The following is a 26,886-nucleotide window of genomic DNA, read 5'->3' on the forward strand; positions in this document are numbered from 1 at the left end:
ATGGAAAGTCAGAGGCCAGCCTGGATTACTCAGAAGACCTTCCCTCAAAATAAAAAATAGAAGCCTGGTATGGTAGTGCCTGTCTGTAATCCCAGCAACTCAGGAGGTTGAGGCAGGAGGATTGCTAGTTCCTAGCCAATCTCAGCAATTTAGGCCTAAGCTAAGCGGGATGTAGCTCTGTGGTAGGGTGCCCCTGGGTTCAGATTCCACTACCAAAACAAAACAACAACAAAACAACAAACCAGCAAGGACTTTTCTTCTAAACATTACTTGTTATCACACACACACACAAAAAAAAAAACAAAAAAAAACAAAAAATAAAACACTACGAAAAAAGCCTGCCTGCTGGATCACCCTTACATACATAGTGCTGTTTAGAGATATTTTATTATTATTATTGTAATTATTATTATTATTATTACTAGTACTACTACTACTTGTGGTTCTGGGGGCGGAACTGCAGGCCTTGCCCATGCCACACCCCCAGCGCTCTATTTACTTTGAATTACAGGTGACAGAAAGGAGGCAGGCATTTTTTTTTGCGTGGTTTGGGGCTTCTGAGCCGGATCCCGCAGCGCAGGAACCAAGGTGCACCTCTACCCTGTGGGCCGCCAGCCCCGCACACCCCCGCGGGCGAGCGAGTGGTTCGGTCTGATTCCTTCCCGCTATCTGGGAGGTTGGGGCCTTGTCCGAGGAACTGGGAGTCTGGGAGCGGGTTGCCAGGGCGCGACACAGGGTCTGCGACTGGCCGTCGGCTCCTGTGGGCGCATCCACTTTCGGCAAGAAGACCTGCCGCAGGCGAGTTAGCCGGCCATCCCCCACCCCCTGCAAAACCGCGCATGGGAGAGTCCAGACACTAGGTGCAACCGTCGCGACTTCCGGTTCCCATGACAGCGGCGCCGGAAGCCGGGCCCCGGCTGCAGGACTAGGTGAGTGCCCTGGGGCTTCTGGGCCCGGAGGTGAGGGCCCAGGGCCGCTGGCGGAGGCGTTGGGGGCGGCGAGGGGTGCGGCGGCGGGGCTAGCGCAGCGCGATCGGCTTCCCAGGCTCAGGGCCAGGGAGGCCAATTCATCCTTGGGCTTGTTCTCTTTGCAGTCTTTGGCCCCGGCCCGGGAGCTGGAGTCCCACAGAATCATAGGACTCCCCATCCTCGTAGAGCTTCCTCAAGGGGTGGAGTCGCTGGGTCCCATCCTAGTGCGACCCCCCTGGGTCGGAGGTAAACAGCTGCGGGAGGAGGGGTCCCCGGCAGGGCAGGGCATTTGAACCGGGTCTTTTGAAGGATAAGTGGGAGTTTGCCAGTCATTTGCTCATTAATGCAGATGTAATCTCAGTAGGGTCTTGCTGCTCAGCAAAATGGTGGGCTTTTTCCTCCTTCCAGTTTTGGTCAGTGAGAAAAGAGATTTGAAACTTCAGATAGCTATGTGCAATGAAGAAAAGGAACAGGGCCATATAATAGGGTGACTGGTGTGAGGTTGAGGCAGAGGGGTCAGCATTATATACTGTGGTCTAGGAAAGCCTTTCAAAAAAGATAGCATTTGTGTTGAGATCTGAATAAAAAAGAGCCGGCCGTGGGAAGAGATGGGAAAGTAATCCAGGCTGAGGGAAGAACCAGTACAAAGGCCCTGAGGCAGAAATAAATTGGATGTAGTGGGAAAAAAAAAAAAAAAAAACAGAAAGAAGGCTAATGTGGCTAGAATGAAGCATGTGAGGGGAAGAGTAGTGGGGTGATGAAGTTGGAAAGGTAGTTGGGTGGGGTGTGGGACTGTTCATGTAGAATCTTGTAGGCCAAATAGAGGGAGAGGATTTTATTCCATGTATGGTGGAAAAATCTATTGGTTTTGAGCAGAGGAATGTTATGTAAGGTAGAAAAGATATAAGGATGACGACTGTAAAAGTACAATAATTAGGTCAATGGAGGCAATGGAGATAAAAGGCAAAAGGGACTAGTCTGTGATTGGCACAAATTTCCCTTCTTCCCTCCCCAGGAGCCCTCTTGTTTTGGGATGCTTAAAACTAGGGGCAAAACTCCCATGCCTGCCTAAGTGAAGATTTAATACTTCCCTCATGTGTCTTTCTGTTCATACCTACAGGTTTGAGCTCAAGCTCTCTAGGTCAAAGATTAGGGAATGGATGCACTATTTATTTTAATTAATTATTTTGGTACTGGGGATTGAATCCAGGGATACTTCGCCACTGAGCCCATTTGCTCAGGGCCTCATTAAATTGCTGAGGCTAGCCTTGAACTTGTGATCCTCTGCCTCAGCCTTCTGAGTCTCTGGGATTATAGGTAAGAGCTACCATGTCTGGCAGATGCACCATTTAATCAGCAAGTACTTACTGAGCACTCATTCATGAACCAGGCCATGGACTGGGCACTGAAGGAAGGGAGAAGATGGGACTAATGTTAGTCTTTGAGAGCTCATAGTCCAGTGCAGGGAGATAGATGAATGAACAGATAGTTACTGTGTCACAGTAGAGACTCAGATGTGTGTGGTGCAGATGCCCCTGGACAGGCTTGGGAAGTAGAAAAGGAGGTAGGGAGAGGTCATTGAGGGTTTCATGGGGAGCTGATAATTAGCTCATATTCTCCATGCAAAAAAGAAATACATAAGATTCTCTAGAATAGGAACAGCTTGTGCAAAGGAAGTGAATACATAATTGCAAAGGGCTTGTGTATCAAGCCATAGCAGTATTGAGCAAAGGGGTGACAGGATCAGATGTGTGTTTTGGAACGATCACCCTGGTGGATAATTTCTGTACACTGAGGTCTTGGGGAGGGAGGCTTAGGATCAGTGGATGTGAAATTCCAGGCATTGGCATTTATATTAATCATGCAGTTTGTCAAAGACAAATACAAACATTCTTGTGTTTGGTGAAGATGATGGATTGATTTAAGCAGCATGGTTTGTTCCAAATGGACTGAATTAGCCTCTTGGGCTCTTTGGATTGAATACCTGTAGGGAGTCCTGGTTTCCTGACTCTTTTATTTTTAATTGAATTGAATTTGATTGATTGATTGATTGATTACTGTGCAGGGGATCCAACCCAGGGCCTTGCACATGCTAGCAAGTACTCTAATACTGAGGAACACTCCAGAGCCTCTTTTCAAAAATTTTTTTTTTTATTGAGTTAATAACACATTTCAGTTCACAGTATATTTAATTGGTCCATGCAGGTCCCTTTCCTTTTTTTCTCTTCTTGTATAGGGGATTGAACCCAGGGCCTTGCACATGCTAGGCAAGTGTTATGCTGCTAAGCTGCATTCCTAGCCTTTTCTTAAAAACAAAACAAAACAAAAAAAACCCAACTCACTAAATTGCCCAGACTGGCCTGCTTCAGCCTCTAAAGTTGCTGGGATTACAGTCATGCTCCACCACACCTGGAAGGGCCTTTTTCTTGTTTGCATTTATGTATGTATCCCCTTATTATCTCCATCCCTCCCTTTCTCCCCACTATAGGAAACCACTCTGATGTGTTTGGTGTATAGTCAGCCCTCCACATTCATGGGTTCTCATCTGTGGATTCAAGAGATCACAGATCAGAAATATGCAGAAAAAAAGTTGTGTCTGCACTGAAGATGTATAGTCTATTTTTTCTTGCCATTATTTCCTACAGTATAATAATTATTTATATAGCATTTACATTGTATTAGGTATTATAAGTAGTCTAGAGATGATTTAAAGTATAGGAAAGGGGCTGCTGGGGATGTAACTCGGTGGTAGAGTATGTGTTTAGCATGCTCAGGGCATAGGGGAGAATGTGTAGGTAATGTCAAATATTACATCATTATTTCTTTATTTTTTAGTCGTCGATGGACTTTTATTATCTATATGTGATGCTGGGAATCAAATGCAGTGCCTCACACATACGAGGCAAGAGCTCTACTGCTGAGCTACAACTCCAGCCCCTATGCCATTTTTTAAAAAATATTTATTTTTTAGTTGTAGTTGGACACAATACCTTTATTTTATTTGTTTATTTTTATGTGGTGCTGAGGAGCGAACCCAGGGTCCTGCATGTGCAAGGCAAGTGCTCTACTGCTGAGCCACAACCCCAGCCCCTCCTGTGCCGTTTAAAAAAAAATTTTTTTTTTTTTAGTTGTAGGTGGACACAGTACCTTTATTTTATTTATTTATTTTGAACCCAGTGCCTCACACATGCTAGGCAAGTGCTCTACCAGTGAGCCACGACTCCAGCCCAATTATGCCATTTTGTATTAGGAACTTGAGCACCCATAGTATCCTAGGGAAATCCAATCCCCTACAGATACCACCGGACACTGTTTATCCTTTTATTTGGTGTATATCTTTTATTTGCCTTAGTTGTATGCATATGTTTTAAGTTTTTATTTAAAACACCTGGACTTCATTTTATTGCCTGTACCTCATGATCATGCTTTGGGATCTTCCTGATGTGGCTGTGGATATATCTAGAATACAGTTTCTAAGTGCCACACAGATTTCCATATGTACACCCCCACTTTTTTACTTACTTACTGAATCTTCTAGTGATGAGGCCCCTAGATTTTTCTCCCAGTCTTTGCTACAACAAACAATGCTGGGATGAAAAGCCTATGCCCATCTCCTTCCTCAACACTCCTTCCCCACGAATGGGGCTTGAACCCGGGGGTGCCTAGCCACTGAGCCACATCCCCAGTCCTTTTTTATTTTATTTTGAGATAAGAGTCTTGCTAAGTTGCTGAGGCTGGCTTGAACTTGTGATCCTCCTGCCTTGGCCTTGTTTTTTATTTTAAGACAGGGTCTTACTAAGTTTTCAAGACTGATGTCGCTGGTGATCCTCCTGCATCAGCCTCGTGAATCCTTGGGATTATAAATTGTGCCACCATCCCTGACTCCTTCCTCAACTTTTTAATGAAGTCTCAAGATGCTGCTTTGGGTTTTCATGGTCCTCATGTCACTCGATATCCAACAGGACCAGACCTTTTGACCTTGGTAAGGTCCTGACCTTTTTGAGACATGTTTATTTTTGGTAAATTGTGACTCTGGTTCCCAGACACTTGGCAAACGTTCTTTTGTCTTGCCATCTTCCCCAGCAGATGGTTCTCACAGGCTCTGTGGTTAACTTCCTGTCTCTTGTTATCATTAATGGTTACTGTACATTGATTCCAACCACAAGTATTTGCTGCTTTCCTTTCCTAGTAAAATAGTGACCTGTTAAGCTGGTTCTGGCCATACTTGTAATATGAAGTACTTCAGGGACGGGCTCTGGAGCCTAGAGCCAGACTGCCCGGCTTCATTTCCCACTCCTCCGCTTCCCAGATGGTGTGACCTTGGGCAACTTATTTAATCTTTCTGTGTCTCATTTTCTCATCTGCAAAGTGGGTCTAATAACTGTACATACCTCATGGTGTTTTTGTGAGAATTAAATGAATGAGTTAATGCATGTGAAGTCATTAGAGCAATGCCTGGTACATAATAAGCTCTTATGAAATGTTAGCTATTAATAATAGCAATAAAATTTTCATATAATTTTAGATGGGAGTCTATGTTACCTTTTGCCCACACTGGCACATATCCAGTTATAGTGTATTTCTTTGGGGTAGGGTGGCATTTCTTCTGGACACCATGGTTACAAATTTTAGTGTGTTTGATAGCATCAGCTATAAGGAGAGAAGGTTAAACATATCCCAAGGCCCCAGGTGCCATTTCCTTTTTACTTGTTCCCTGTGTCTAGGGAGATAGGGTTATAGAATGGGACTGAGGTGATGAGGCCAGGACTAGTGGTTTTGCTGGAAATGGGGAAGAGTCTGGTGAAAGTGGGAAGATTCTGATGTTCATCTTGGACATAGGATTTTCTTTATGATGTTACTCTGTACCTCTTTTTGGTGTGTGTGTGGTGGGGTGGGTACTGGTGGTTGAACCCAGGGGGACTCCACCACTGAAATATACCCCTAGTCCTTTTTTTTTTTTTTTTTTTTTTTTTTTAAGAGAGAGAGAGAATTTTTTATATTTATTTTCTAGTTTTCGGTGGACACAACATCCCTGTTTGTATGCGGTGCTGCGGATCGAACCCGGGCCGCACGCATGCCAGGCAAGCGCGCTACCGCTTGAGCCACATCCCCAGCCCACCCCCAGTCCTCTTTATTTTTTATTTTGAGATGGGGGTCTCACTAAGTTGCCCAAGCTGGCCTTGAACTTGCCATCCTCCTGCCTTACCTCCCGAGTTGCTGGGATTATAGGTGTGCACCTGTACTCCTTAAGAGAATGACAACTGGCTAGATTTGACCATTTTAGAGGGATGTGTAAACAGTCCCCTCATTTCAAATCCTGTAGATATATGAGGAGGGAAATTAATTCTGTCACCAACATTTTGAAGATTGTGTGTTCAGTGTCAAAGCCTGCTCTAAAATGGTGGGGAGCAGTGACCTAGGGTGAGAAGGGTTTAAGAAGAGGGCTAGCTTCCTGTGACATCTGACAAACTGGAGAAAGATGGGCCAGAGAGCAGACCAGGGGGAAGCAACATGTATCAGGGCGTCGGGCTGTGAGAATTAGGGTTCTGGTTGGTTGGGCACAAGGTGCCTATCCATGAGCTAGCAGTGGGGGTTGGCTGACACTAGAGGGAAAGGCCAGGCCCATCAGACCAACATGGTTGGCAGTTATTCTCTAAGCTATATTTCCAAATATTATCCATTCAAGGATTGCCTTGAAGGTTTGTATCACTGTAGTATATGGATAACCAATTTCACAAACTGTAAGAGGTGGCCATAAGGAATATAAGAAATACATGAGATATGACCCTGTGCAGTGTATGGGTTTCTAGTTAGACTGTATAACCTGCTAAGGATTGTGTGAGGCCTGCTCTGTGTCCTGATTTAAAAGGGAAATGAGCTGGATGTGGCGGTGCATTCCCTGCAATCCCAGTTACTCAGGAGGCTGAGGCAGGAAGAGCACAAGTTCCAGGCCAAACTCACCAGTTTAGGGAGACGCTCAGAACCTTAGTGAGACTCTGTCTCAAAATAAAAATAAAAGGATCTGGGATGTAGTTCAGTGGTTATGAACCCTAGTATCAAAAAAGTCAAACCAAACTAAAAACTGAACAAACTGGGTATGGTGGTACACACCTGTAATATCTGTGACTCAGAATAGTGAGGCAGGAGGATCACAAGTTCAAGGCGAGCCTCAGCAACTTAGTGGGGCCCTGAGCAACTTAGTGAGACTCTCTCTCAAAATAAAAAATAATAAAGGACTGGGATATAGCTTAGTAGTAAAGTGCTCCTGGTATAATCCCTAGTACCAAAAAAAAAAAAAAAGGAATCCCCTGCTTAACAAAACAGATCTGGTCCACAGCTTCCCATCCATCCACCCAGGTACCTGTGGGAGGACACCAGACTTATATAAGGACAGGATCAAGGTTTTTTTTTTTTATTTTTTATTTTTAGTTCTCGGCGGACACAACATCTTTGTTTGTATGTGGTGCTGAGGATCGAACCCGGGCCGCACGCATGCCAGGCGAGCGCACTACCACTTGAGCCACATCCCCAGCCCTTGTTTGTTTTTTTTAATACTTTGTTTTTGGTTCATGTTTTATAACAAAGCATGTGCCACCATACCTAGCAATGCAGGGGATTTCTGAATATTGATATATGATATGGGAATGGTGAGAGGGATCTGAATAAATGGTCTGGGAGCTCCCCTACTGTGTCACCCTGGTCCATTTTGGGCTTGACCCAGTTGACATTCCTCAGGCAGAGGCTGTCATGGAGCAATGTGCATGTGTGGAGAGAGAGCTGGACAAAGTCCTGCAGAAGTTCCTGACCTATGGGCAGCACTGTGAGCAGAGCCTGGAGGAGCTGCTACACTATGTGGGCCAGCTGCGGGCTGAGCTGGCCAATGCAGGTGGGTGTCCACCCCTGAGAGATCCCCATACCAGACTTCCTGTGGATGGAGGAGATCTAGGGCTACTTGGTGACGTGGTCCGGGAAGGATGATTAGGACATTGATACATATACCTCTAGGCCTCTTCAAATGGGTGTGATGGCATTCTCTGAGCTCTTTCAAAAAGACCAACCAAAATTATTAATTTATCTGAAATTATTCTGTTGTGTTTATTTTTTTTGGTCCCCTTCTTTCTTTCTTTTTTTAATTTGGGTACCAGGGATTGAACTCAGGGGTGCTCAACCACTGATCCACACCCCCAGCTCTTTTGCATATTTTATTTAGAGACAGGGTCTCACTGAGTTGTTTAGTGCCTCACTGAGGTTGAGGCTGGCTTTGAACTTGAGATCCTCCTATTTCAGCCTCCCGTGCCACTGGGATTACAGGCATGTGCCATCGCGCCCGGCTCTTTATTCTTTTTTTGATGGTGCTAGTGATCAAACCCAGGACCTCATGCATGTTAGGCAAGCACTTTACCACTGAACTACATCCCCAACCTATCTCTCTTTTGAGCTACAATTCATATATCATTAAGCTCACTCTTTTCGAGTATACAATTCAGTGGTTTTTTAGAATATTTACAAAGTTGAACAATCATTACTACTATCTAATTTTAGAACATTGTCATCACCCCCAAAAGATACCCAACCCATTAATAGTCTGTCCATTCCTCCCACTAACACCCTGGCAATTGCTTATCTACTTTGTCTGTATAGATCTACCTATTCTGGACACTTCATATATATAGATTCATACAATATGTGGCCTTTTGTTTCTGACTTCTTTCAATAGCATAATGTTTTCAAGATTCTTCCATGTTGTAGCATGTACCAGGACTTCATTTCTTTTTGATACAGGATCTTGCTGTGTTGCTCAGGCTGGTCTCAAACTTGTAGACTCCCGTGATCCTCCCACCTCCCAAGTAGCAGGGACTACCACCATGCCTAGCTTTATTCCTTTTTATGGCTAAATAATATTGATTGTATGGATAGGCCACATTTTATTTATCCATTAGTTGATAAACATTTGGGTTATTTCTTATTCACATATAAGATTTTGGGTGGCCATCACTTTTATTTCTCTTGGAAGTGGAATTACTGGTATAGAGTGGGTCAGTGTTTCACTTGACAAACATAATTCTGTGTATGAATGCAGTACATGAGCTAAAATAGTCAACTCACAGTAAGTGCCAAATTGTCTTCATTTTATAGCAATCTACAGTTTTTATAGATGAAGGAATGAAAGCATAAGGGATAAATTGGCTTCTCCCACTTGACCAGTTCCAAGTTAAAAAGTGGCAGGACCTGAAATAGAAGCTAGATATTTCACTGTGGAGTTCAGGCTGCCAGGCCGGCATTTAGCAATGAACTACTTCCTCAGCTACTTTTTTTTTTTTTTGGTGGTGCTGGGGAGCAAATCCAGGGCCTCATGCATGCTAGGCAAGCACTTTATTACCAGGCCAGCATTTAGAATAGAGGAAGCAGAAATGGATCCTCTGTGTCCTGACTTGCTCCACTGTTTCTCTGAAGCACTCCAAGGGACCCCTCTCTCAGCTACCCTCTCCCTGGTGATGTCCCAGTGCTGCCGGAAGATCAAAGACATTGTCCAGAAACTGGCTTCAGACCATAAGGACATTCACAGCAGCGTGTCCCGAGTGGGCAAAGCCATTGACAGGGTGAGCATGTGGGCAGCCCGAGGACTAGGGGTGGGAATATCCTGGAGCTTGGCAGGAGAGCAATTGTGGGCACTGAAGTTATTGGGCCCTATCTCTCCTTGTCAGAACTTTGACTCTGAGATATGTGGTGTGGTCTCCGACGCCGTATGGGACTCACGGGAGAAGCAACAGCAGATTCTGCAGCTGGCCATTGTGGAGCACTTGTACCAGCAGGGCATGCTCAGTGTTGCTGAGGAGCTGTGCCAGGTAATGACTGTGCCAGGAATCAGGTTGTCTGGGAAGGTGCTGAGGGTACCTACTCATTCTGCTTTTTATCTGATCATTTTCTTCCTATTAAATCCCTGCCATTGTTTAAATACATGTATTTTAGAAATCATTTCCCTTCCATAAAATAGAGGGTTGCTCTAAAAAGATATATGATGAAAAGCAAAGTTACTGATTTCTACAGTAGCCAGGTTGCTAAGTTGAAGCCTGATATCCCCTTATTAAAAAGGGGATTAGTGAAATGATAAAGTAGCACTTGTTAGGCATTAAAGACACATTGGCAATGGAAGAAAAGGAGTCTTTGCCTTAATGTAATTAGGAGGATTGAAAAGGAATTTTCTCATCAAGCTCATCAGTGTCAGGCCTGAGGACTGTTCTCAGTACCCCAATGGTGGGATATAGTTTGTGGTCTGCACTCTGCACTCTGGGAGGTCAGCCTGTGGCACTCGACCTCCTTAGAAATGAAATGGGAATAAGAGGGACCTTTGTGGCTGGCAGGAGACCATGGCTTGCCTTGCAAACTCTGCCTCACTTCAGTCTGTTTTTGGCAGATCAAGTTTTATTATGTGTCTAACAGAATTTTGGAAACTCTGTCTTCCAGTGGTGAGATCTCTCTTTCTCCCCCACAGGAATCAACACTGAATGTGGACTTGGATTTCAAGCAGCCCTTCTTGGAGTTGAATCGAATCCTGGAAGCTCTGCACGAACAAGACCTGGGGCCTGCACTTGAGTAAGGAGGACCATGGGTGGGCTAGTAGCACTCTGTCATAGCCTCTCAGGGGCAGAACTTGTCTGTGGTCTTCATTTCACCCAGATGTGCTTGACATGCTTCCAGCCCTGTCTCAAGGGCCTCACACTCTTTTGGATCCCTTCTCTCAGATTCTGGCTGTGCCAGAGCCCACTTTTTAGCCCCCACCAACATGGCTCCTTTCTTCCCAGATGGGCCGTTTCTCATAGGCAGCGCCTGCTGGAGCTCAACAGTTCCCTGGAGTTCAAGCTGCACCGACTGCACTTCATCCGTCTCCTTGCAGGCGGCCCTGAGAAGCAGCTGGAGGCCCTCAGTTATGCCCGGCACTTTCAGCCTTTTGCTCGACTCCACCAGCGGGGTATGTGCCCAGGCACTGAGGGTGGTGCTGCTGGGGTCCAGCTGATGTGTCAGTTTGCCAGTCCCTGTGCCCACATTGGGTTCTGACACCCAGATGCCTCTCCCCAACCTGAAAAACTCTCTTTGACCCCTTATTGCCTCTGAGGTAAGCTCCCACACTCAGTGCTCTTCTTCATCCACATCTGCGAAATCTTTATACTGTCATCTCAGACACATCAAGTCTCCAGTGCCTGCTGTGTACCATACCTATACCCAGAGCATGCCATGCCCTCATGCTGCTTCCTCTGCCTCATATGTTTCTACCTACCTAGAAGGGCCCTGTTTAATAAGACTCACCTGAGCATCTTCTCTGGCATATTCTTCCTGAGTCCCCTTCCTTCATATTTGCATTTCCAAGCCTGTCCTTTGAGTCTTGCCTTTGAATGACCCATACTCCTCGACCAGGGATGAACCCAGGGCCACACACATGCTAGGCAAGCACTCTACCACTGAGTACATCCCCAGCCCACAAGCAATGATTTTAAATTTTTGTTAGATACTGCTGTCTCCTGAAAGTGTCAAACATGGGATCTGCTTTTGTTAAAAAGGGAGATTAGAGTTGGTGAGTGGAGACATTTTGTGCTAAGTGGAGACTTGCTTTTGATGCAAACAGAAGGATGAAAAGAGGATTGGAAAGGGACTGCCTCCTGATTCCATGTTGGCAACACCTGTTCTTGATTTATGGCAGCAGCCTAGACTTCCCCTTCCAGCTGGTTTTAGAATCAGTTTTGCCTGAGGGTGTTTCAGTTCCTGCTCAGTCTGTCAAGGGGCCAGGGAGCTGCAGTGTTCAGTGGAGCTCACAGAATTGTGCTTCTCAGTCCTGCTGCCCTCCCCCCCAGGATGGATTGGAGCCCCTGCATCCTCTGAACTGCTGCTTGGTTGCCTTGTAGAGATTCAGGTGATGATGGGCAGCCTTGTGTACCTGCGGCTGGGTTTGGAGAAGTCGCCCTACTGCCACCTCCTGGACAGCAGCCACTGGGCAGAGATCTGTGAGACCTTTACCCGGGATGCTTGTTCCCTGCTGGGGCTCTCTGTGGAGTCCCCACTCAGTGTCAGGTATGACCCAGCCTGGGAGGGCAGCATAAGGGGGAGGGCTTAGAGGGAAACATGATTTTGCCAAGGCACTGCCACCTACTGGGATGCTTCTTGGTGTTTTCACCGAATCATCCTTTGAGGCAGAAATTCCCCGTTTTTATAGTTAAAATAGAGGGCCCTGCCTTGCCTGCACATCTCTCCTAGATTATGGCAAGACCCTCCCAATGAAGACAAATCCACGCCTTTTTGCAGCCCTGTGACCTTTTGGTCTCTTCTCTCAAACAGCCACTTCCCTCAGGGGAGACTTGTGTGGTGGAGTAATGTGAATTTAGAGCTGTTGCTTAAAAGTCTCCGTCACAGTAATATCCTTCTATCCCAGCTTCACAATAACTCTGGGAATTGGAGGTACTGTTGTCCTCATTTTACAGATGAGGAAGTGGCATTTCACCATGGAATTAGCATGCCTCACAGAATAAAGGACACTTGGACTGACCCCAGAGCTATACTCCACCACAGTGGACAGCTGTCACATTGCTTTTTTTGCAGTACTGGGGATTCAGCCTAGGGGTGTTCTACTCAGCTCTTTTTATTTTATTTATTTATTAATATTTATTTTTTAGGTGTAGATGGACACAACACAATGCCTTTTTATTTTTATGTGGTGCTGAGGATGGAACCCGGGTCCCGCCTGTGCTAGGCGAGCTCTCTACCGCTGAGCCACAATCCCAGCCCCAGCTCTTTTTATTTTAATTTAATTTTTTTTTTTTTTCCACTGAGGATTGAACTCAGGGGTGCTTTACCACTGAGCTAAATAAATCCCTAGTCCTTTTAAGATTTAAATTTTGAGACAGGGTCTCACTAAGTTGCTGAGGCTAACTCCAGCTTGTGATCCTCCTGCCTTAGCCTCCTGAGTAGCTGGGATTACAGGTGTGTACCCTACTGCCCAGCTTCACATTGCATTTTATTTAGACTGGTTATGGAGTTTTATACTGTTCCCCAATGTGGAAGACTGACTCCACTTTCATCTACTTTGTTACCATGGATTTGGATTATTATTATTTCCTGGCAAGAACACCACTGGCCTTTTGACAGGCTCTGTGCTGTACAGCACTACCCTGTGCATTTCTAGAATTCATCATCCAAGTTCCCTACCAGTGAGCTCCCTATCACCCATGCGATGATTTTTGAGAACTGAATCCCCCTTTCTCATTTTTCAGTATCCTAGATTATAGCCACTATCCTACTGGTATACAAGACAGTAGGATAGACCCTGTAAATGGGCTGGGGCCCTTCCAAATTGACCACTGTCCTCCAAGTCACACCATGGAATTTTTTTAGTGTGTGTTTACTGGGGATTTTGAACTCAGGGGTGCTCTACCACTGAGCTTCATCCCCAGCCATTTTTATTTTTTATTTTGAGACAGGATCTCGCTAAGTTGCCCAGGCTGGCTTCCAACTTTCGATCCTCCTGTCTCAGCCTCCCGAGTTGGTGGGATTACAGGTGTGCACCACCATGACCAGCATACCATTTTTCATTGGTTTGGATGAGCAGATATCTGCTCTGGAGCTTCTCTTTGTCTTTCTTATAGGTTCTCAAACTTTGGGGTACATTAGAATGACTCTCTAGAGTTAGACATACCTGTCTACATATATAGCATTTTATGAGCCACTGAGGGATTTTCAAGGACTGATTTTATCTTTCGCTACTTTTTAATCCTGTCTCAAGTCCCTTGCCAAAGACATGCTGCACCAGTCCTTTTGTCTGTCGTCCAGGTCTCTGTGGTCTGAGCTACTCCAGCCCTGCTCTTTGTTCTGCAGCTTTGCCTCTGGCTGTGTGGCGCTGCCCGTGCTGATGAACATCAAAGCTGTGATTGAGCAGAGGCAGTGCACTGGGGTCTGGAGTCACAAGGATGAGTTGCCGGTGAGGCCTGGTGGGGGGGGCGTTAGCACAAGGCAGGCACCAGGAAATACAGCCAGGACAGAAAATGGAACTCAATCCTTTGTCACCCTCTCCAGATTGAGATTGAACTAGGCATGAAGTGCTGGTACCACTCGGTGTTTGCTTGCCCCATCCTCCGCCAGCAGACATCGGATTCCAACCCTCCCATCAAGCTCATCTGTGGCCATGTCATTTCCCGAGACGCACTAAACAAGCTCATTAATGGAGGAAAGTAAGTCCCCCCCCCCCCCCCCGCCGCCTAATTCTATCTTGACCAGGCTGCTCTGCTGGCCACCCCTGAGATGGTCTTGGTTCTCCCTTTGCAGGTTGAAATGTCCTTATTGTCCCATGGAGCAGAACCCAGCAGACGGGAAACACATCATATTCTGATTGCTGCCTGGAAGGAACTTTGTTGGAAGGGGTTTTCTCCCATGAGCCTCAGTCTGTCTAGGGGCGGATGGATGAGTGGCTTTAGTGGATTAGAATTCATTTCAGAGGAACTGGCTAAGGAACACTACCATGGGGTGGAGCCTGGCCAAGCTTTTGGCAGAGGCCAAGAAAAGAGGTTAAGAGCTAGACTGGGCAGCTACCTTCTTGGCTATAAGGAAAGGGAAATGCTGGCCTCTGTACTTTTGCTGTTTATATTTGCCCCACTTAGCAACTGACAGAGTAGCAAAGGTCTTGGACATCAGCAACAATCTTCCACCCCATCCTCAGCCATGGCTTTTACTGCCATGTGAAGGCTGTATCCACCTCTGCCTCTCAGCCTAGATGCAGCTGTGGCCAGCTCCTCCCACTGTATAGCCTCAACTGTATATCCATTCCCCGTTGTAAATAGTACAAGTTAGAACTGAATGCTGTTGTTTTATAACTTTGAGCAAATATATTCACAGCTCTTCTCCTTACTTCTAGCCAGCCTGGAGCTTCACTGACAATTATGTGCCCGCTGCACCATACATACTGGCATGGCCTGGTGGCTGCTAACAGAACCATGGTTAGCCAGGTCATCTGGAAAGTCTGCCTCGGGGGAAAATGTGGGAGATGTGCAACCCTGGGCAAGGTGCTTTTATATATATGTGTATAAAATCTTATTAGAAATCACTGTAAGGGGATTTAAGATGAAAGGATTTAAGATTAAGAGTTTCAACAGCTCTTGACCCAAGCATAAACTCTTTGCAGATTACCCCAGGGAGGCTGAAGACTGGTTGCTATGGGTACTAAATCCTGTGGTGAGGGAGTTTATAAGGCAGGGAGGGACCTCAGGTATACAGTGTTTGCAAAGGCCATTATGTTAAGAAGGAGAAAGGCCTGGGTTTGTATTTAGCTTCATATTCCTATATTAAATCTACTAGCCAGGTGCTGTGGGGCATGTCTGTAATCCAGTGACTTGGAAGGCTGAGGCAGGAGGATTCCAAGTTCTAGGCCAGCCTCAGCAACTTAGCAAGACCCTGTCTCAAAAAATAAAAAAGGACTGGGGATGTGACTTAGTGGTAGACTGTTCCCAGGTTTAATCCCTAGTATAAGGAAAAAAAAATTTACTGTTTTTTGAGTTTTTTCCCAGTAAGTTTTCCACGTTTCTTTTTTTTCCCCACTAAGTTGCTGAGGCTGGAATTAAACTTTTGATCCTCTTGTCTCAGCCTCCTGAGTTGCTGGGATTACAGGTATACATCACAGTGCCCAGGGTCCACAATGGTTTTTAAAGCTCCTGGAAGAAAAGAGGAATGGGACTGTCTATTTATGTAGTGGCTGCAGGCCCTGCTGCCTCATCTCAAAGCCTACACTTCTCCTGAAAATGAGAGTTGAAAGTTCTGGAGTACACAGGAAAATCAGTTCTCAAGCTGGGCACTGTGGTGCATGCTTGCAATCTCAGCTTCTCAACTACTCAGGAGTCTGAGGCAAAGGTTTGAGATCAGCTTCAGCAACTTACACCCTATGTCAATAAAGGGGCTCAGGATATGGTTCAATGATAAAGCACTGCTGAGTTCAATCTCTCTTACCAAAAAATCATTTCTTAGCTTAAACCAAAGCATGGGCCCTGAGTTACCAAGCATTAGCACTGAACATTCTTTGGGTTCTCTGGTGAGAAGGGATGCTTCCACTCTTTCCTGCCTGCCAACTCCTTGGCTACACCAGCTGCTGATGCTTTAAAAAAAAAAAAAAAATACCCACAGACTCATCACATTTTAGTCTTAGAATTTACTTCTCCCATTCCATATTCTTGGAACTCTCTTCATTGAAGCTCAACAGGAAGTGGAACTGATGGAAAGATGCTGGCTCTACCTTCAACAAACAGCTGTTGGAGCTAGCTGGGAAGAATCCTCATGGAATTGGAAGATGCTATGAGGATGGGCAATCATCCTGGTACCAGCTCAACAGCTTCTGGAACAGGTGCCTAGGCTGCTGTCCAAGTCCTTCACAAGGGAGGTGGCAGGGCCTGCACTTCCTCCAAGCATTCATCGTAGGCTTCTTGGTATTCCTCGTGGGGCTTGACCATTATCACACAGGTGGGGCGCTTGGAGCCAGCAGCTGCACCCAGGTCCTTTAAAGAAGAGGAAAAGTGAGGTGGTTTGGAAAAAAGCCTATATAGCCCCTATGCCAGAGTCACAACTATATAACCAACTAGCGTAATTTGGCCCACAGCTGTGTTCTACTGAGTACACATTGTTTTTAAAAACATTTCCAGCCAGGTGCAGTGGTGGTGCACACCTGTAATCCAGCTACTCCTGAGGCAGGAGGATTGCAAGATCGAGGTCAGCCTGGGTGACTTACTGGCTGCCATCATTTAATCCCAAGCAAACTTTCAAGCCCTGGTCCAGCAACACCGGGCCTACATTCCCACATGGCTACTGTAAAAGGGCTCCAGCCTTGCAGGTGCTGTCCTCATAGGCAGGGTGGGGCCTGTGCTAAGTCTCTGCCATCTCCCACATCCTATGCCCTATACCTCATTCCTGCTATGGAAGGACAAGGATAGATACAGGTTCCAAAAACACCTACTCTGAGCATGAATCCACCTAACATAACTAACATGGATGCAGCATCTTAAAAGTTTATGAGCACTTTCATGTACATCTGTTTTCATTCTCATGGTCCAGAGGAAACCCTCCAGGCATGGTGGCACACACCTATAGTCTCAGCTACATGGGAGGCTGAAGCAGAAGGATTGCTTGAGCCCAGGAATTCTGGGTCAGCCTATATAATGTAAGGTGGTCCTGTCTCAAAAAAAACAAGTGTAGAAATGTAACTTATCTGTCCCACAACTAAGAAGCAACGGACCAAGAAGCCACCAAAACCTGTCGTAATGCTTAAGGATATGAGTTCTTTCCCATTCAGCCTGCTGCTGCAGACTGCATTCTGGAACCCCTCCTCAGGGCTGACCAAGGTGTGTGTGTGTGGCAATGCTCCTTACCGTCTTAGAGGGGATATAAACATAGGGCAGATTCCGGTCTTCACACATAACTGGGAGATGGCAGTACACCTCAATTGGTAACGTATCTCCTGCCAAAACCATGATCCTGAAATGAGAGAACCATCATTTCTTTCTTCCTTTTTTTTTTTTTTTTTTAAGGAGAGAGAATTTTTAATATTTTTTAGTTTTCAGCGGACACAACATCTTTGTTTGTATGTGGTGCTGAGGATCGAACCTGGGCCGCACGCACGCCAGGCGAGCGCACTACCACTTGAGCCACATCCCCACCCCCGAGAGAAGCATCGTTTCTAATTTGCTCCCTTCTTTCTTTCAGTCCTAAGTTCCACATCTGGGTGGGCCTTGGGAATAGAGAGATGAATAAGATGTGCCACCCCCAAGGAATCTACAGTTATTGATGAGGGCCTGCTAAATTCTGAAGGGAGTGCAAAGTTGTTGGACAGAGGCATTCATATGGGGAAGTGAACTCTACTTCTTGAAAGCATGTAAATGCCACCAAGTATGATAAATAGTACAGTGCTGGGATAGATGAAGTACTGCAGAAATGTCAAAGAATAAGAATTCAACTCTGAGGCTAGCAAGAGACACTTGAATGGACAGCTGAATAATGTCAGGTAGCCAGTGGAGGGGTAGGAGGTGTGGAAAGTGTAAGACTGAGGGAATCAGACCAATACCAGATATATAGAGGCTGGTTGTGGGGAGCCTGAGATGTCTTTGTAATCTTAGGATAGGGAAGACAGTAGAAAACAAAGCTGAAGAGATCGGCAGGGGTCCCACTTATGGTCCTTTAAAGACAGGCTAAGAAGCATGAGCTCTGTCCCAAAAGGGAAAAGTTTGCCAGAGAATGCTCTACTATGGTTCTAGCTACCAAGGTATTAGGGCTTGGGGCAAGGGCCTGAGAAAGCCTGAAGACACAGAAGGAAGAGTATTCTCTCAAGGGTGAATGACAAAAGCAGATGTAGGAACCCTGAATTCAAAGTCCTGCTTCCAGGGCTGGGGATATAGCTCAGTGGTAAAGCGCTTGCCTGACATGTGTGAGGCACTGGGTTCAATCCTCAGCACCACATAAAAATGAATAAAGATACTGTGTGTTCATCTACAACTAAATAAATATTAAAAAACAACAACAAAAAACAAAATCCTGCTTCCAGGGCTGGGGATATAGCTCAGTTGGTCAAGTGCTTGCCTCACATGCATAAGGCCCTGGGTTTAATCCCTAGCACCACCACCAAAAAAAAAAAAGTTCTGCTTCCACACCTCTAGTTTCCTTTTTGCCTCCTGCATTATATGTTCTGCAGTCTCCTCTTTCTTATTATTATTGGTTCTGGGTATCAAACCCAGGGGCACTTTACTTCTGAGATATATCTCTAGCCTTTTTAATTTTATTTTTGGAATGGCGTTTTGCTAAGTTGCTGAAGCTGGCCTCAAACTTGGAATCTTCTTGCCTCAGCCCCACCCTGCCCAGCTGCCTAGCTGCCCAGCTGCAGGCTTGGCTTTCTTTTAGTACCAGGGATTGAACCCATGGTTGTGTAACCACAGAGCCACATCCCCAGCCATTTTAATATATTTTTTTAAGAGACAAGGTCTTGCTAAGTTGCTGAGGTTTGCTTTGAACTTGCAATCCTCCTGCCTCAGCCTCATGAGCTGCTGGGATTATAGGCATGAATTACTGCACTAGTTCCAGGCTCTTCTTTAAGCAGCCTTTAACTGTTGGTGTTCCTCATAGCCTGGTCTGTGGGTGCCTTCTCTCAGTATCTTCTCCCTGGATGACTCAATCCACTGCCCTTGTGTCAAGTGCACTACTCCTCCCATATCTATTCCCTCCAGCTTGGCCTTCTCTTTTCCATGCTCCAAACAAATATAGCCACATCCCTGTTGGGCAGTTAAGCTGGGGATGGAGGGCAGTGTGTCTCCGAGGCATCTCAAAAAGTTGCCTAAAACCAAACTTATGATCTTTTCACACAAACCTGGTTCTCCACTGTTTACAACCTCAGAAAATAAGCCCTCTATCCATTTGGCTGGGAATGAAACCATCCATACCTCTTTAGTCTCCCTATCTGAATGTGCTCTCAAACCTATCTTCCCCCATCACTTCTCCTGGACAACAGTTGTTGCCTACTGGATTTTCCCATATCTTGCCTCTTATTCCCTTCTTCAATTGCTAGAAAAACCTTAAGGTGTAAACATAGTTTTTTCCCTTCCTGCCTTTAACGTTAAATGGCCACCCAAAGTTCTAAGAAAAAAAAGTAAACTTACATAACTCACAGGGCACCATGAGGAGGTTCAGCACTACACTCTTGCCCTGGGATCCACACTTTCAGCTGTCAGGACCCTGCTTCCCCAAATCAATCCTGTGTTGTCAGATCTCAGCACAAATGGGCCTGCTCAGGGAAGCTTTCCCTCATGCATCCCCACATGAACAACTAGGTCAGATTCTCCAGTGAGCATCAAATCCCATCACACACATTCTCTTTGCAGTGCTGGGGATCAAATCCAGGGTCTCACAAATGCTAAGGCAAGTGCTCTACCATGGAAACCAACATTATCTTTTGAGCACCTACAGTGAACCAGAGACTTCTTTACATAAACCAGTAAAAGGCCCTGTTCTCAAGGTACTGCCTGGCCTGAGTGGGAAATACAGGGAATAAAAATATAAGTGTGCTTCAGATTCTGATAAACGCCAGAAAAGAAATAAGTAGGATAATGAAGTCATTCTAATTTCAGCTTGCAATTTTCCTCAATGAGTATTATCCTAACTTGTAATTATTTTTGTGTGTGATTTTATGACCCATGTCATTGTCTTTCCACAACACAGTACTTGAAAACCAGTAGACTCAGTCTAATTAATGAATGAAGCCAGGGGTCCTAAGAGCTCTGACTTCCCTCTGGAATTCACTATGACCTTTCAAGTGATGGCTCGGTATCCGTGTCGAAGGGAGTTCATCTACTGCTTGACTGTTTATGTGGCTGGGTCAGAGTTAACCCTACCTATACCGAATACCTGCTATCAGTAGTAGCAGGCATTCAATTAGATATGCAAAATTGGGCGGAAGGAGGGTTCTTACCCTTTCTCGCCTTTGTTGACAAACTTCTGAACCTCCTTAACCCCGCGCCGAATTTGCTTCTGCTTCACCGCTGCAACGACAGAAGAAATCAGTCGAATGCCGCATCCAGCCGCCCGCGCCCGCTACCCGGGTTACGCCGGCGCCGACTATACCTTTCTTGATGCATTTATAGAGCTTCCGCGTGAGTCTGCGAGAAGCCAGAGGCTGCGCGATAGGGTTCAGATTGACCAGCAGCTCATGGTAAGTGCGCTCTCCGCAGCACGCCTCCGCCGGAGTCTCGGGTCCGTCGGGGTCTGCCTTTATTTTGGTCATCCCGGCAGCCGCAGCAACCCAGACCCAAAGATGAATCCACGCGGCCCGCCGTCTCGGGAATTACTTCCGGGTCATCTAGCCATGCGCACACTATCACCGATTAGAAAATGAGGTCTCCGATTCAGGCCAATCATAAAATAGGGGGCGGAGTCTTGGGTCTAGGGGCGGGACCACTCTTGACTGATCAGATTAGGGGCAGGGCCAAGAGAACCTCTATCTAGGGCGGGGCCCAGAGGAAAGAAGAGAGCGTAGGACGCCCACTTGTGTTTGTTTAACGGATGGGCGTCACAGGCTTTGGGAACTGTCAGTGGAGGCACCTGCGCTTGGTGAGGGCGTGAGCACGTGTTGCGGGCAGGAACCTTGCCTAAAGAGCGGAGTCTGCGACGGGGAAGTCTGTACTCGATGTGAGTCCAATACCTAGAACGTCTTTCCTCAGATGGGCAATGCGGTTCCCGAGCTGGCCCTGGGGGGTGTGTCCACAAGTTAAGGTAAAGCCGGATACTGCTAAAGCTTTATTCTGTTCTTGCATAATTTCCTCATCCTTTGTTTTCTTTTTCCTGGACGCCGTTGTGCAGCTATGAAACAAGCATACAGAGCTAGGGACAACCCCATTAACTGAACGCCTTCATCTGGACCGCTTCTCCCCAAATTGCCGGTGGACCGCTTCCTGGGAAATCTGCCCAAATGTTACCCATGGAGGAGGTTCCCCTGACCACTTTATCAGCAATTTCAGTCCCTTCTCGCCGCCCACAAGCTTTCCCTAACCTTTTATATTTCCCCTAATTCTTTTTTATTATTATTATTTTATTTTTTAGTTTAGTTGGACTCAGTACCTTTATTTTATTTATTTTTATGTGGAGCTGAGGATCTAACCCAGGGCCTCAGACGTGCGAGGCGAGCGCTCTACCACTGAGCCGCATACCCAGCCCTCCCGTAATTCTTACCCCCTATTTCTTAGGGCATGTGAACACAGCTGAGTGTTGCCGTGAACCCTTCAGGGGAAAGAGATTTGGGGTGAGGGTAAGGAAGAGCTCTGAGTAATTGGTCAGTTGGAAGTTCTGTAGATTAGTGTACAGTTGACACAGATAGAGTTATGAACAGGCCTAGATTTCCGTTGACCTTGGTATTCTTATTTGTCCTTTCCAATATGGTACTGGGTATTGAACCCTGAGGTACTCTACCATTAAACCAGCCCTTTATATTTTTTATTTTGAGACAGAGTAGGCCACTCTGGCCTCCAACTTGCCATCCTCCTGCTTCAAGTCACCGGAGTTGCAGGGATTAACCGGTGTGCTCCTCCATAAATAGTGGGAGGAATGTTAGTCTGATAACTGATACAAATTAAGTGCCTTTGATTGTGTGGTTTCAAGCCTGCTATATTGACCTTTTAACCCTGGAACCAAGTTCAAAGTTATTAAATCAAAAACAAATTGGCAGAAGCTAGGCATGGTAATTCTTGTAATCCCAGTGGCTTGGGAAGCTGAGGCAGAAGGGTTTCAAGTTCGAGGCCTGTTTTGAGACAGGGTTTCACCAAATTCCCCAGGCTGGTCTTGAACTGGTGCTCTTCCTGCCACAGCCTCTACAGTTGCTGGGATTATAGGTGTGTGCCACAATACCTGGATCCTCCCTACTTCTTGAAACCCTGTTTCAAGTTACCTCAGCAATTTAGTGAGGGTCTAAGCAATTTAGCAAGACCCTGTCTGAAAATAAAAAATGAGAGGGCTAGGGATGTTGCTCAGTGGTTATGGACCTCTGGGTTCAATCCCTGATACCAAAAAAAAAGAAAGTTGGCAGCCAGGCATGATGGCACATGCCTATAACCAGCTACTCAGGAGGCTGAGTCAGGAGATGAAATTCCAGCCTGGCAACTAAGGTAAGACCCTGTCTCAAAATAGAAAAATAAAAAGTGTTGGGGATGTAGCTCAGTGCACCCCTGGGTTCAACCCCCATTACTGCTGTGGAAAAAAAGGCTGGGAGATAGCTCAGTGGTAGAGCACATGTAGTGAAGCCCTGGGTTCAATTCCTGTCACTCCTAGAAAGGTTGTTTTTTTTTTTTTTTAAGTGCTATTTTTATGTTGTTATATTGTGTGCATGTATGAATATATAACAACAAATCCCTCTGTTCACCAAATGCACACCCCTCCAAAAAAATAGGAAAGAAAGAAGGAAAAAAAAGGAATTAAAAAAAAAATTTGTTGTCTTGCTGGGTGCCGTGGTGCATGCCTGTAATCCCAGCATCTTGGGTGGATGAGGCAGAGGATCACTAATTCAAAGCCTGCCTCAGCAACTTAGGCCCTAAGCAATTTAGCAAGACCCTGTCTCAAAATAAAAAATAAAAAGGACTGGGGGATTTGGCTCAGTGGTTAAGCACCTCTGGGTTCAAAATTTTTGTTATTTTAATAAGAAAACTTATGCAATCCATACAATTTTAGATCCCCAAATAATTTTTACAGATAAAAAAATATGACATCAACGAACATATTTAAGTAGTAAAAGACAATTTGGAAATAAAGTTTGTATTCACAATGTAACAACAAAATAAATCTTTTGAATGTTTGCCTTTTGGAATTTCTTGAGGAAAGATGACCCCTTCATATGTTTGGTAACCCGTGGTTACTGTCAGCTTTTGCTTTACTGTGGAAAACCTTGTTGTAGTACCATTTCCCACCCCAAATTTTTCTCATCCTTCTTATTCCTCCTCTTCTATCCTTTTCTTCTTCTTCCTTCCCCATACTGGAGATTGAACCCAGGGGTGCTCTAGCACCAAGTCACATCCCCACCCTTTTTATATTTTTATTTTGAGACAGGGTCTTGCTAAGTTATCCAGGCTAGCCTTGAACTTGGGACCTTCCTGCCTCAGCCTCCAGAGTGGCTGGGATTATAGGTGAGTACCACCACAACTGGCTCTTCCTCCATGTTGTAATTACAGTTCTGGTGCCACTGGGAAGCCTCCCCCATGTAGCCTGTGAGTCCTGTGAAGGCAGCCCTGTGGCTTCTGAGTGTTCAGCTGACAGGATTCTGCAGAGTAGTTTTCTGTTTTTATCTCTCAGTGGTGTTCCAGCTGTACAGGAGGGATGGTAATGTGCCAGGGTCACAGAGAGAAGAGCTGCCACATGTGTGCATGAAGCATGGTGAACTCTGTTTAGCAGAATGATGGAGAAGTTCATCCCCAGAAACCTAATTCAAGCAAATGTGTTTGACTGACCTCACCAAGGACCTCAGTTGTGAAGGTCCCTCAGATCCTATATGGAAGGAAGAAGAGAATTTAACATTTGTGTACCAGCACATTATGTGTAATATCTGATTCAGTGCTCATAATTAAAATGCCATCCTCTTGAGGCTCCTCAAGATGAGTGGGAGGGCTGGGTCTGTAGCTCAGTGGTAGAGCACTTGCCTCACACATGTGAGGCACTGGGTTCGATCCTCAATACCACATAAAAATAAATAAATAAAGATATTGTGTTCATGTACAACTAAAAAATATTTTAAAAAAAAGATGAGTGGGAAATGTGTTTTCATCTATATAAAGCTGGATTTGATCCCAGGTCTGCTTGCCTTCAAGCCCCTTCAACTTTGCTCATATCTTGTGATTTGGCATTTGGCTCAAAAGACATGAAATCTTGATGGGGAAAGTTTAGGAAACTCAGCCTGGACCAGGTCACAAGTATCAGCTTTTTGAGCCACAAGACAATGAAGTACCAAGAACAAATACATCATCCAAAACCCAAACTCTTTATTTCCGAAGCTGAACTCAAGAGATCTGTATCAGATCCAAGGAGGTTTATGTGATTATATTGATGTTAAGAGAATGGCCACTAGAGCTTACTTGAAGCAGTGTAGAGTGCGTGAGAACACAGTGCCTGAAGGATCCTACTCCTGAATGCTAAATGACCAGTGACTTTGAGCAAATCATTTAACCCTTCTGGGCTTCAGTGTTCAAAGTAAGGTAAGCCTAGAAGGACTAAGGTCTTCTGTTTAAAAGAATGAGGGATTGGGCTGGGGATGTGGCTCAGTGGTGGAGCACTTGCTTAATATGCACAAGGCTCTGGGTTCAATCCCCATCACCGTACTTACACACCAAAGAGTGAAATAAAAGAAGTAGGGAGGATCCAGGTATGGTGGCACACACCTATAATCCCAGCAACTGTAGAAGCTGTGACAGGAAGAGCACCAGTTCAAGACCAACCTAGGGAATTTGGTGAAACCCTGTCTCAAAATAAAATTTTAAAAAGGGCAAGGCACAATGACCCATGCCTGTAATCCCAGTGATTTGGGAGACTGAGATAGGAGGTTCATAGATTTGAAGCCAGCCTCAGCAATTTAGCGAGACTCTAAGCAACTTAGTAAGACCCTGTCTCAAAATAAAACCTAAAAATGGTAGTGAATGTGACTTAATGATAGATCACCCCTGGGTTTAATCCTTATGTTTCTGCCCCTCCCCTTCAAAAGTAAAGCTACTATAAATATGTGTAGAGTTTTGTGTTACTATACGTTTTTAACTCCTTTGAGTAAAAAGGAATACAGTTGATAGATTTATGGTCAGAGTATGTTTGGTTAAGAAATTGCCAATTGCCGGTATTGGTGGTGCACATCTCTAATCCCAGCAATTTGGGAGGCTGAGGCAGGAGGATCACAGTTTCAAAACCATCCTCTGCAAAAAGCAAGGCAATAAGTAATCAGTGAGACCCTGTCTCTAATAAAATACAAAATAGAGTTGGGGATGTGGCTTAGTGGTTGAGTGTCCCTTAGTTCAATCCCTGGAACCCCTCCAAAAGAGAAATCACCAATTGTGTCAGGCACGGTAGTGCTCACCTGTAGTCCTAGTTCAAAGCCAGCCTCAGCAACTTAGCAAGGCCCTGTCTCTAAATAAAATATTTAAAAGAATTGGGATATGGTTTTAATGGTTAAGCACACCTGGGTTCAATCCTTGGTACAAAAAAAAAAAATTCCCACCAACGAATGACAGTTCCTGTTGCTCTGTGTTCTCTGCAGCATTTTGTATTGTCAGTGGTCATTTTGGCTAATCTAGTGAGTATATTAGGATTAATTGGCTTTTTTAAAAAAATATTTTTAGTTGTAGATAACTTTATTTTATTTATTTTTCTATGTGATGCTGAGGATTGAACCCAGTGCTTCACACATGCCAGGCAAGCTCTCTGCCACTAAGCCACAACCCTAGCCCAATTGAATTTATTTTCAAATCACAGTAGATGCAACTCTAGGAACTGAAGTCAAATAGAAAAGAAACTGTTTAATTTTTGCAATTTATTGGAAATTTGTTATAATTCTTTTGTAGACTACTCATGACAGGTATTAGTCACAATGATTGATGGTAACCTGCATCCCAGTCTGGCTTCCTTAGTAGGTAGAGGCTTCTCAGAAGTCAAGTCTGAGGCATTTTCTATGTGTATGTGATACTGTAGATTTAACCCAGGGTACACCACTGAGCTACACCCCTAGCCCTTTAAAAAAATTTTTTTTGGGGGGGTACTGAGAATTGAACTCAGGGGCACTCGGGCACTGAGCCCCATCCCAGCCCTATTTTGTATTTTATTTAAATACAGGGTCTCACTGAGTTTCTTAGTGCCTCGCTGAGGCTGAGGCTAGCTTTGAACTTGCGATCCTCCTGTCTCAGCCTCCCAAGCTGCTGGGATTACAGGTGTGTACCACTGTGCCCAGCTCCTTTTTAAAATTTTTGAGATAGGGTCTCACTAAAACACCCAGACTACAAATTATCTTTTTAAGCTCTCAACTTCCTGCAGTAAGGTGTGTCCCCAGCAGTTGAATCTGAGGAAGATTCCATTCTCCAGGATCCCACTTGGCCATTCCCCAATAGCTCTGTCAAAGGCCTTGGGCCAGGCATGATGGTGCATGCCTATCATCCTAGCCACTCAGGAGGCTGAGGCCTGAGAATCAAGAGCTTGAGGTCAGCCTGGGCAATTTAGCTAGAACCTCTCAGCTTGGTACTTCAGAAAGTACCTCTTTAAGCTACAAATTCTGGCTTTAGAATTTAAAACTTATTAGCATAACATGATAATATTTAAAAAGATGTTCAGATAGAACATATGGATATAAAAGCATAGGCTGGGGATGTGGGTAGAGTACTTGCCCAGCAAACATGAGTCCCTGGGTTCC

At 45.2% G+C, this 26,886-nt stretch overlaps 2 protein-coding genes and 1 long non-coding RNA gene across 11 annotated transcripts; 2 read left to right on the forward strand and 1 right to left on the reverse strand.

The window, feature by feature from the left end:
- Positions 1 to 542: 542 nt before the first annotated feature.
- Rmnd5b (required for meiotic nuclear division 5 homolog B) lies at positions 543 to 15,921 on the forward strand. Of its 9 annotated transcripts, XM_058586540.1 has the most exons (12): positions 543 to 929; positions 1,094 to 1,214; positions 7,398 to 7,467; positions 7,704 to 7,854; positions 9,423 to 9,568; positions 9,674 to 9,814; positions 10,462 to 10,562; positions 10,772 to 10,938; positions 11,816 to 12,032; positions 13,785 to 13,932; positions 14,028 to 14,182; positions 14,277 to 15,921. In XM_058586540.1, the coding sequence occupies exons 4-12, from the start codon at positions 7,716 to 7,718 to the stop codon at positions 14,338 to 14,340; spliced, it is 1,278 nt and encodes a 425-aa protein (XP_058442523.1). In that variant the 5' UTR covers positions 543 to 929; positions 1,094 to 1,214; positions 7,398 to 7,467; positions 7,704 to 7,715; the 3' UTR covers positions 14,341 to 15,921. The 9 variants fall into 9 exon arrangements, with proteins under 9 accessions (XP_058442523.1, XP_058442521.1, XP_058442518.1 ...); XM_058586538.1 differs by lacking the exon at positions 7,398 to 7,467; XM_058586535.1 differs by lacking the exons at positions 1,094 to 1,214; positions 7,398 to 7,467 and adding an exon at positions 4,753 to 4,950.
- Positions 15,922 to 16,126: 205 nt separating this feature from the next.
- Nhp2 (NHP2 ribonucleoprotein) lies at positions 16,127 to 20,821 on the reverse strand. The gene is made up of 4 exons (XM_046467682.2): positions 20,592 to 20,821; positions 20,440 to 20,509; positions 17,357 to 17,462; positions 16,127 to 16,489 (listed from the first exon to the last, which is right to left on the reverse strand). Exons 1-4 carry the CDS (start codon positions 20,749 to 20,751, stop codon positions 16,364 to 16,366), a joined length of 462 nt encoding a protein of 153 aa, XP_046323638.1. The 5' UTR covers positions 20,752 to 20,821; the 3' UTR covers positions 16,127 to 16,363.
- On the forward strand, positions 20,793 to 25,774 carry LOC124109132 (uncharacterized). Its single transcript, XR_009228908.1, has 3 exons — positions 20,793 to 21,155; positions 23,559 to 23,635; positions 23,802 to 25,774. It is a non-coding gene; the product is annotated as an uncharacterized LOC124109132 (long non-coding RNA).
- Positions 25,775 to 26,886: the final 1,112 nt, after the last annotated feature.

This window comes from Marmota monax, unplaced genomic scaffold, assembly GCF_021218885.2.
Source record: "Marmota monax isolate L192 unplaced genomic scaffold, Marmota_monax_Labrador192_F-V1.1 WCK01_AAM20220418_F8-fsc00199, whole genome shotgun sequence".
Lineage (NCBI taxonomy): Eukaryota > Metazoa > Chordata > Mammalia > Rodentia > Sciuridae > Marmota > Marmota monax.